We start from the raw sequence: 10034 nt of genomic DNA, 5'->3' as shown, positions 1-10034 counted from the left end.
AAGCTATAATCCTGACCTCTCTGGTGGTCTTTCTCCGCGAAGATGGATCCCGCGAAGCTTACTGGTCAGGCACTCCTCACCCACACCATTCAGACGACGCCCATCATCGACAACCATGCGCATCCTCTTCTAGATCTCGATGCAATTGGCCGCTACCCTCTTCTATCAATCACCACTGAAGCTCACGGCGATGCAATCCACGCCTCACTGACCAGTTTGGCCCATTTGCGCGCCGTCAAACAGCTCTCCAAGATCCTTCGATGCGAGCCGAGCTGGGAAGCCGTTGTGAATGCTATTGAGGCGAAACGCATCGAGGATTATGATGCCTGGGTCTCGGAATGCCTTAATGGAATTGAATCAGTTTTGGTCGATGATGGTTTAGATGGCGAGAATGCGGTCTATCCTTACACGTACTTCAGCGACCTTACACGCAGCCCCGCTAAGAGGATTGTGCGCATCGAGAAGATTGCGGCAGACATTATCAATAACCATCTCCCCACGGATGAGCATGCTCCAAGAACAGCCAAAGACGCCGGGTCTGTGTTTGAAAAGGCATTGAAAGCGTTCGATCACAGTATTGTGGAGGCCATAGCCGATCCGGAAGTCGTTGGCTTCAAGTCCGTGATTTGCTACCGCACTGGCTTGGGTATTCCCAGGAGACCTGACGCTGCTGCGGCTCGCAAGGTATTTGAGGAGATCCATGAGACTCATACTAAAGGCACTGACAAGGCATTCACACGCGTCAATCACCGTGGGCTTAATGAGTACCTGGTGCACAGATTGGCTTGTCTCATCAGGAATGCTTCAGGCTCTGGCAAGAAGCCAATTCAATTTCACACTGGCCTCGGCGACAACGACATCACTCTCACTTCCGCTTCCCCATCACATCTACAGGACTTCATTCGCCAGTATCCCACAGTTCCCATCGTACTCCTGCATGCTAGCTATCCCTTCATGAGAGAGGCCGGATACTTGGCGTCTGTGTATGCCAATGTCTACACTGATATTGGCGAGATATTTCCGTTCCTGAGCAGAGATGGCCAGGAAACTGCCGTGCGGCAGGTCCTAGAGTTGTGTCCCTGGTCTAAGATATTGTGGAGCACTGATGGGCATTGGTTCCCAGAAACTTACCTTCTCGCCGTCCTTCAAGTGCGGGAGGTCTTGGAAAAGGTCAATAATATGATACGCCGCTTCTTCTTTCCGTCCAGGCTGACATGATCCAGGTCTTGTCTGAATATTCTCGCAAGGGACACATGACCTGGCGGGAAGCAACTCAACTCGTCAAAGACATCCTCTTCAACAACTCCAACCGTGTGTACCATCTCGGACTAGAGTTCAGCTTCGATGAAACAATTTCGAACCCGAGAAGACTGTCAGGACGAAGCGATCTTGACATCCTCGAAGCTTTCCTGGATGGAAAAAAGCCACCTCAATACCTGCGCATCTACTGGAATGACCTGACAGCAACACCACGAGTTCGCGCAATACCAATGCGCAAAGTTCTCTCTGTAATGAACGAAGACGGTGACTTCTCCATTAGTATCACAAAAGCAAGTCTCGGACTGTTGCAGAACGACCACGTGGTCCCAGGGGCATCTGGCACCGGAGAGTACCGTCTACATCCCGACTTCACCTCACTTCAGGAGGGTCCCAGAGAAGGTCATATCAGCGTCTTTGGCGATTTCAGAGAGTATGACGGCTCTGCTGTAACCTTCTGCCCGCGATCCTTACTGCAAAGGGTGATCGAGATAGCTGCCCGACATGGGTTGACCTTCAGTCTCGGATTTGAGATTGAGCTGGTTCTCCTCGAGCGCGTGGATAACTCTTTCGAAAAGTACAAAACTCTAAGCAATGACGGTCACGCATGGTCTACCTCCCGCATGATGGATCACCCTGTCTTCGCCAAAGTCATTGAGAAGGCTGTGGCCGAGCTAGACGCAGACGGCATCTACATCGAACAAGTGCACCCTGAGAGTGCGGCCGGCCAGTTCGAAGTCATCCTTCCCCAGGCACCTCCCCTCGAAGCAGTCGACACATTGCTTTACGTCCGTGAAGTCATCTCAAGCATCGCTGCCGCAGAAGGCTACAGGATGACTCTTCACCCCAAACCATATCCGACAGCTTGCGGCACCGCAGCCCATGTGCACATGTCAATCAACTCCGCTGCAGGCTCAAAGCCAGAGACGTACAACCCATTTTATGCCGGGATCTTGAGGCACCTTCGCGCGATCACGGCCTTCACATACAGCAACCCTGTCAGCTACGAGAGAGTCCAAGATGGCTGCTGGGCCGGGGGTCGTTGGGTTACGTGGGGCACCCAGAACAGAGAGACGCCGCTGCGCAAGATTGAGAACAGCCATTGGGAGGTTAAGTGCATGGACGGCATCGCAAATCCGTACCTCGCACTCGCTGCACTCCTGGGCGCAGGCACACACGGTGTCATCGAAGGCGAGAAGATGACCTGGGGCGATTGCGAGGTTGACCCTGCGTCTTTGACGCCGAATGACCGGAAGGAGCTGGGCGTCGAGCAGATGCTTCCCTCAGGTCTGCCAGAGGCGCTCAAAGCTCTCCGCGCGGACGATGTCATGAACGAGCTGCTTGGTGAGGACTTGATAGAGAGATACATCACAGTTAAGGAGGAGGAAATGAAGAACCTGGAGGCTATTAGTAGTGATGACCGCCGTCAGTGGATCTTGGAGCGATACTAGGACAACTTCTCGACCAAACAGGAGCCGATGACCAAAATTATCTTATCTGGGTGCCTACCTATACATTTTGAATGAAACAAAAATACTAAGTATACTTCGTTACTTGCTCTCTTTGATGATGGTCTGCAAAGCCTTGACATACTCATCAACCTCCTTGGCCCCGATGAGAGTGAGATCCCTCCGACGGCCCTCAAACATGATATACGGTACCGAATCAACGCCATCCATGGCGGCCATCCGGATCATGTTTCTCGTTTCCATCTTCCCTTCACTTTCATCGTCCACAACCGCCTTCGCCTCCGTCTCCGGGATACCGGCCTCGACACACGCCTCAATCAGCACGTCCTTGGAGTTTTGATCTTGCTCGCGTTCGAAGTAGCGACTATACAACGCGTCAACTAGTCGATTTGCAGTCTCTGCATTCTTGGCTTCCTGAAAGTGCTGGATGATTCGATGCGATGGAAGCGTGTTGGACATGGTGCCCCCAAAGGAAAAGTTGATGCCGGCTGCAGATCCGAGGGCCCCCATTGTTGCTTCGAAAACTTCTTGCTTTTGATCAGAGGCATCATGCTTTGCTGTTGTGTACCAGTGCCGCTTGTCCTGCGGCTCTGAAGGGAAGTCCGGGTAGAGCTGGTACGGACGGAAGACCAAGGTGAAGGAAACATCTTTGCCATTGGGGCTAGCTGCGACTTGGTCGAGAGCCTCCGCCAATCTGCCTACTGTCAGATTACTAAATCGCATCCATGTTTGTGATTTAATACCTCTTCTTAGCAATGTAGGTCCTTTCCCCGAAGTCAACTTTCACTCATGGTAAGAAATCAGACTGTGATGGAGTCGACACTCACCAGGGACAAACCGTATCCAAAGTAAATGTGATCTGTGACTGATACATATTTCGAAAGTTGGGAGAATCGACGGTGTAAAGAGTGATTTTTACTTGTACATTCGTAATCAATTTGTCTTTGATACTTAGAGTGTGCTTGAAGACGCCCGTAATGACGGTTGCTTGAACATCGGTTGGTCACGACCCCGCACCTATGACCTCCTCTTCCTTACTCAGGTCACGTTCACGTGGACGGGAGATCGACCGAAGTCACATAGAGATTGCATATAAGTTGGGGCTGGACGGCAATCTTTCTAGAAATGACTTGACCGATACCTTTGTCATTCAACATTTTCCCACTCCTATGTTGTTCGCTTCCCCTTGGTGTTCCATGCGTTTCAATTCTGACTCAATCGCGCCTTCTCATTGGGCCTTAAGCGTCTGTTCCTTCTTGCTCAAAATGCAGGCTCAGACAGCCCGACGAAAGTAGAAGGAAGGTCGATTTATCAAGTAGCAAGCCATACTTATTCTCAAATATCTCTAGGACAATCGACGACAATCGACGACTCGATAAGTGAGGGCCATGATGAGTTGAGGGAATCAGCGCAAAGAAGCTGATTGCGGAAGCCAACGGAGCGCGGTCTTCCTCTAACCGCGCTATGAACGATGCTTCTAGTTTGACTGGGAAGGAAAGTCGAGGAGAGGTCTTGCCCCGCTTTTTGACTATTCGGGAGCAAAAATGGGGTATGAGAGCTGAGTGAACTGGGAAGTAAAGTCGTGACGAGCGCTAAATGACGAAAACCCACTTTGATTTCTATTGACAAGTTCTTTTCTCGGAATCATTAGCGACTCAAGATAAGTAGTATTGAGCACCTGAGGCTTAGCTGAGACTATAAGAATAAGCAAGGGCTCCGAAAACGTGCCGAGACTCGGAATTAGTTTTTACCTGCACCAAAACAACTTACATGCAGATTTGCGGACAAGAAGTAAACGATTGGAGCCTCAAGCTTCCTCTTTGTAGGTTATCATCAGTACCTTTGAGCGTCTCACTAACACAACTCACAGCAACGATTGTTGTTAAGTGATACTAGCAACTATAATCTACCTCAAAATTCACTTGAGGTTAAGAGTTCTTGTGTGATTGTAATGTTTGCAGGGTCATTCTTTCACAATGGCAGAGTCCTCGTCAACGCCGGGACAGGACTCAATGCCGAAGCAACTTTCGTCGATAGTCTCTTGGTGATAGATAAGAAGATTGCAGCTATTGGAACTCGGAAAGAAATAGAACCATCAGACTTAACGGGGTTCAAGGTCCATGACCTGCAGCATCGTACAGTCCTTCCCGGCTTCATCGACGGCCATATGCACCTCCTCCTATTAGGACAATCTCTTCGGAAACTCGACTTATCAACTTGCAAAACGTTAGACGACATCCGATCCAGCATTAGGTCATACGCCAAGGCAAACCCGAATCTACCAACAATTCTCTGCAAAGGATGGAGGCACTCGATGACTCCGAATGGAGTCTCGGCCGCTTTACTCGATGATATTGATCCCCGCCCAATCTTTGTCGATGCGAGCTCGTTGCATTCATCCTGGTGTAATCATGCAGCTCTGAAAGAGCTTGGAGTCGCCGACGTGCCGGATCCGGCTGGCGGACGCATCCATCGCGATGAGCATGGGAGGCCATCTGGTGTTCTCGATGAAGGCGCAATGATGTCTATCATCTGGCCGTACCAAGCTTCCTCATCCCCCAAAGAAGAGCGTATCAAGGCTATCATCGCTGCGGTGAAGGAGTATAATGCGGCAGGATATACCGGCGTGGTGGAGATGGCAATGGATGAGGAAGCCTGGGACGCGATCATCACCATTCGGGATACCCAGCCAGATTTCCCGATCCATGTAGCCGCGTACTGGCTGATCAAGCCAACAACGGATCATCATGCCAACTCCCGTCAAGTTCGTCGCGCCATTGAGCTGAGCCAAGTTTACAACTTCACCACTAGCCCGGACTTTCGTATTGTCGGTATCAAAGTGATATGCGACGGCATTATCGATGCTTGCACGGCGTTTCTCTCGGAACCTTACGCACCGGCAGGCAAGCCCCCACCAATCTGGGAACCGGAGTATCTGGACCCCGTTGTTAAGGAAGCAAATGATGGTGGTCTCCAAGTCGCACTGCACGCCATCGGAGATGCGGCGGTTAGAATGGCAATCGACGCCATTGAGAAGCACACCACCCCCGGCCGCCGCCACCGCATCGAACATCTAGAACTTGTGTCACCAGAAGATGCAGTTCGCCTAGGCAGGTTGGGTCTCACAGCCTCTATCCAACCAGTCCATTCGGACCCGGCTGTCCTCGCTGAATGGCCCCGCCTGATCGGAGAAGATCGTTGTCATCGAGCATTTGCCTACCGCGAATTCGCCGACTCGGGGGCTTTGATGGCTATCGGCAGTGATAGTCCGACCTCGCCGTGGGCACCGATGGAGAATTTATACGTTGCGGCTTCGAGACGGTCTGCAAGAGATCCAAAATTCACTGGGACTTTCAACGAGCACTTCCGTCTTGGACTATGTGAGTCTATGACAGCCGCTACTTGGGGCGCTGCTAGCAGTGTGTTTGATGAGAAACGTACGGGGAGCCTTGCGGCTGGAAAGTGCGCTGACTTCATTGTGGTTGATATGGAGTGGGATGAGAAGAGCTTGTTGCAAGCCCAAGTGGAGGAGACTTGGTTTGGCGGCCGGAAAGTCTGGGATATCTGGGATCCAGTGTCGTCTTAGATCGCCTCGGTTTATTGTGAAACCATCCAGGTCTTGACTGGCCTCCAGGACGATTATGGACGCAGCGCCAATAACGCGGAGAAAACAATGAAGGACATCTAGAGATCAGAGCCATTGAAAATGGCCTGCACAATACCCATCTATGAACACCACGCATATCTCTACACCTTACTTTGATGACCCCCATAAGTCAGCAAACGGATCCCAGCTTGGGTCCTCAACAGGCGTATACTCCATTCTGTTGGCGATGTTCTTCGCAACATCCTTCCCATACACGGCTCCGATCCACGCAAATGCCAGATCGATGCCTGCACTAATGCCCGAAGACGTCCACACATTCCCATCCTGCACCCACCTTGCCTTGTGAATCCAGTTAACCTGCGGCCGCAGCGCAATCGTCTGGTCCCACGAGAGCTTATTCGTCGTCGCCCTCCGCCCATCTAGCACGCCCGCCCGTGCCGCGACTCCGGCGCCGGTACAGACGGTCAGTAAGTACTGCAGCGAGTCGAAGCGCTCCTTGACAAAGTCGATTGCGGTGCTGATGCCCGGGTTCCGAGTCCCCTGCCCGCCGGGGACGATGAGGACGTCAAGGGGCGGGGCGGTCTGAAATGTGTGTGTTGGGACGACGCTCTCGCAGAAGTTTGAGATGTGGCTGGCGTCCTTGACCCTTGTTGGCACCGGGTCTAGGGTATCTGCAATGATGTAGAGGTTCATTTTGTATGAGCCTGATAGCATGTTGAGGGCGTCCAGGGGCCCGAAGACGTCAAGGGACTGAAAGGCTGGGAAGAGTACGAGGCCAAAGTTGACGGGTTTGCCTGGATTGAGTCAGAACAGAGTAGCTAAAGACGCATTCGATTCTGTGAGACACTGGCTCACTGATGCTCACGACTCACCATCAGCGGCGCGCTCGCCATCTTGAGCCATTGGAAAGCCTTGGCTGAACCTTCTGACGCAAGTCGAAGGAGTTATGAATGCTGTAGAGGGCCTTCTATAGATCACTGATGTAGCAAGGTTGCGACTTCTAGTGAACATGCTTGTTCAGTGTTGAAAACCGTTTATCAAAACGCCAGAACAACGAGGGGCAGCGCTGGGACCCCGCGATTCAGGCATTGCTCATTTATCTCTAGCTACGTAGGCGGAAGACCGATGACCGCGCTCGGAGATCGGTAAGATTGTTTACGTAAGGGATCACTTTTGAGGGAGAGATTATGCGGGGATTATTAGTAAAGTAACTGGGAAAAGACCCCTTCTGGATCGCGTCATCTTCCTTAGAAATCCCACAGGAATAGTTGTGGTGTCTGCCGAAGCATTTGAATGCGATGATGCTTCTAATATCTAGAGCTTGTTGCCCATGTTCACATGAACCGCCTTAATCTGGCTGTACGCGTCAAGCCCCGCCTCACCAAGCTCCCGTCCGATGCCGCTCTGCTTCACGCCGCCAAAGGGGACCCTTGGATCACAGTCCTGTGTGCTATTTACCCAAACCATACCCGCCTCGATCTCAGCAGCCACGCGATGGGCCTTTTCCAAGTTTGTCGTGAAGACTGCTGCGCCGAGGCCATAGACACTGTCATTGGCAATCGACACCGCCTCGGCCTCGTCGCCAAACTTTTGGATCACGACGACAGGGCCGAAGATTTCCTCGCGCCATATCTTCATGTCGCTCTTGACGTCGGTGAAGACGGTCGGCGCAACATAGTAACCCTTATCGCCCAGATGCGTCGGCCTTTCGCCGCCAGTCTTGATTGTAGCTCCTTCATCACGGCCGATCTGGAAGTAGGACATGATGCGATCGTATTGCTGCTTCGAAACTTGCGGGCCCTGGTAGGTTTCGGCATCCCACTGGTTGCCGACTTTACTTGTCTTGTGGACCTCGTCGATAAATCTCGCGACAAAGTTGTCGTATATATCCTGCTGCACGAGAATTCGTGACGTGGCTGTGCAAATTTGCCCTTGGTTGGACATGATGCCCATGTGTGACCACCGAACAGCCTGCTCGAGATCCGCGTCGTTGAAGACCAACAGCGGCGATTTCCCGCCCGTCTCGAGGGTGATGTTCTTCAGTGTTGCAGATGCCATCTTCATGATGTTGGTCGCGGTCGCCGTTGATCCCGTAAACGCGACTTTATCAACCAAGGGATGGGAGACGAGGGCAGCACCAGCATCTTTACCCAGACCATTGATGAAGTTCACGACGCCTGGCGGGAAGCCGGCTTCCTTGATGAGGCGACCAAAGACCAGAATGCTAAGGGGAGTCTGTTCAGCGGCCTTCAGAACAACGGTATTTCCGCAGGCTAGCGCGGGACCGAGCTTCCATCTGTTTTGCGGTTGACGGGTCAGCAAAATGCAACTCAGTCTATCGTCACAGAGAGCGTCTTACGTTGCCATTGATATGGGATAGTTCCACGGAATGATTTGACCTACAACCCCAACGGGCTGGCGGACAGTGTAGGCGAACTTGTTTGGCAGGCTGATCGTCTGGCCAAAGATCTTGTCGCACCAACCGCTGTAGTAGCGGATAACTCCGACGGCTTCGACCATGTCGTTTGTCAATGCCTCTTGGTATGTCTTGCCTGCGTAATTACGTCGTCAGAATTGGACTCGAGCAGGTGTTGTCTTGAGGCTGAGTAGGATTTTGAGGATTTCTTACCGTTATCCCAAGCGTCAATGGTTGCGAGCAATTCCTTATTCGACTCCATTAGGTCCGCAAGACGGGCCATGAGTATGCCTCTGTCTGAAGCCGACAGCGCCTTCCAGGAGGGCGCCTTCAGCGCCGCAGCGGCGGCCTTAACGGCCTTGTCGACATCGTCTTCGGTGGCTGCATGAACTCTCGCGATTTCTTCTTCGGTCCTGAAAACCCGCGGGACATTAGCAAATCATCTTACTTGAAGCATTTTGAACTATCTGAGTCTACTGCTCACGCTGGATCAATAGCAGGAATAGTCTGCCCGGAGGATGAGGGAACGAATTCGTTGTTGATGAACAGGCCGGTTGGCTGAGTCCACTTCTGGCCGTTAGGCGCAGTCAATACAATTGAAAGGTCTCCCATCTTGTTGTCAAAACGTGAACTGAGACTGGATTGTTTTCTCTCAGAAGTTGAATCAGCAGGTTTGAAATGGTGATGAGGGCCAGCGTCTATGAATCAGGTCTCGAATTTGGATGAGTCTTGGTATCCAAGAAGGCGTTTGCAGAATCAATTGAGTAAGTAGTTTGGCTTAATGAGATAGGTTATCACTCCGAACCATCATCTGATAAACGCCCGCGGATTCGGCCTTGACACGCGAACAGCTTCAATCTGCCTGTGACGCTGTATCTGTTCAGTATCGGCGTAGCCTGCCAGGCGGGGTCTAACTTACCCCTCCCCCGCAATTGGGGATGGCTGGATTGAGACAGCGTTTCCAAAAGACATTCATCGGGAGTAAGCCTTCAAGACTCTCATCTTGTTGGGACCGCGAAGCGACTGAGATCTTCGTACCGATTCGGCATGTTTGACCCTACTGGATCTCACCTGTGGTTGACCATGGCAGAGCAGTGAAGCTCCGAATGGTCGGGGAGACCTTCCTCATAGAATCTGCGCATCAAAACGAGGGGCAGTGAGGGGAGATGAGGGGCTGAGTCTCCACCACCACCTTGCAATTCACAGAGCATGCTCCCTAATCTAGGCACTCGTCCCTCATTTGAAGCTGAATCGATCCCCAAAGGTTTCAATTAGGTATTCCTCA

At 51.9% G+C, this 10034-nt stretch overlaps 5 protein-coding genes across 5 annotated transcripts; 2 read left to right on the top strand and 3 right to left on the bottom strand.

The window, feature by feature from the left end:
* Window positions 1-42: 42 nt before the first annotated feature.
* Window positions 43-2708, top strand: CTAM01_01085 (glutamine synthetase; the record flags this gene model as incomplete). Its single annotated transcript, XM_060517129.1, has 2 exons — window positions 43-1170; window positions 1224-2708. 2 exons carry the CDS (start codon window positions 43-45, stop codon window positions 2706-2708), a joined length of 2613 nt encoding a protein of 870 aa, XP_060388591.1.
* Window positions 2709-2807: 99 nt separating this feature from the next.
* Window positions 2808-3600, bottom strand: CTAM01_01084 (uncharacterized protein; the record flags this gene model as incomplete). Its single annotated transcript, XM_060517128.1, has 3 exons — window positions 2808-3420; window positions 3470-3490; window positions 3554-3600. The coding sequence occupies 3 exons, from the start codon at window positions 3598-3600 to the stop codon at window positions 2808-2810; spliced, it is 681 nt and encodes a 226-aa protein (XP_060388590.1).
* An 896-nt stretch (window positions 3601-4496) lies between these two features.
* On the top strand, window positions 4497-6312 carry CTAM01_01083 (amidohydrolase ytcJ-like protein; the record flags this gene model as incomplete). The annotated part of the gene is made up of 2 exons (XM_060517127.1): window positions 4497-4517; window positions 4597-6312. 2 exons carry the CDS (start codon window positions 4497-4499, stop codon window positions 6310-6312), a joined length of 1737 nt encoding a protein of 578 aa, XP_060388589.1.
* A 168-nt stretch (window positions 6313-6480) lies between these two features.
* On the bottom strand, window positions 6481-7344 carry CTAM01_01082 (DJ-1/PfpI family protein; the record flags this gene model as incomplete). Its single annotated transcript, XM_060517126.1, has 2 exons — window positions 6481-7127; window positions 7206-7344. 2 exons carry the CDS (start codon window positions 7342-7344, stop codon window positions 6481-6483), a joined length of 786 nt encoding a protein of 261 aa, XP_060388588.1.
* A 303-nt stretch (window positions 7345-7647) lies between these two features.
* On the bottom strand, window positions 7648-9361 carry CTAM01_01081 (aldehyde dehydrogenase; the record flags this gene model as incomplete). Its single annotated transcript, XM_060517125.1, has 4 exons — window positions 7648-8629; window positions 8693-8885; window positions 8963-9162; window positions 9234-9361. 4 exons carry the CDS (start codon window positions 9359-9361, stop codon window positions 7648-7650), a joined length of 1503 nt encoding a protein of 500 aa, XP_060388587.1.
* Between the last annotated feature and the right edge of the window lie 673 nt (window positions 9362-10034).

The sequence above is a fragment of the Colletotrichum tamarilloi genome, assembly GCF_030869305.1.
Source record: "Colletotrichum tamarilloi strain Tom-12 chromosome Unknown Scaffold_2.1, whole genome shotgun sequence".
Classification (NCBI taxonomy): domain Eukaryota; kingdom Fungi; phylum Ascomycota; class Sordariomycetes; order Glomerellales; family Glomerellaceae; genus Colletotrichum; species Colletotrichum tamarilloi.
The sequence above is the reverse complement of the archived record's forward strand: the minus strand, read 5'-3'. Positions and strand labels throughout refer to the sequence as shown.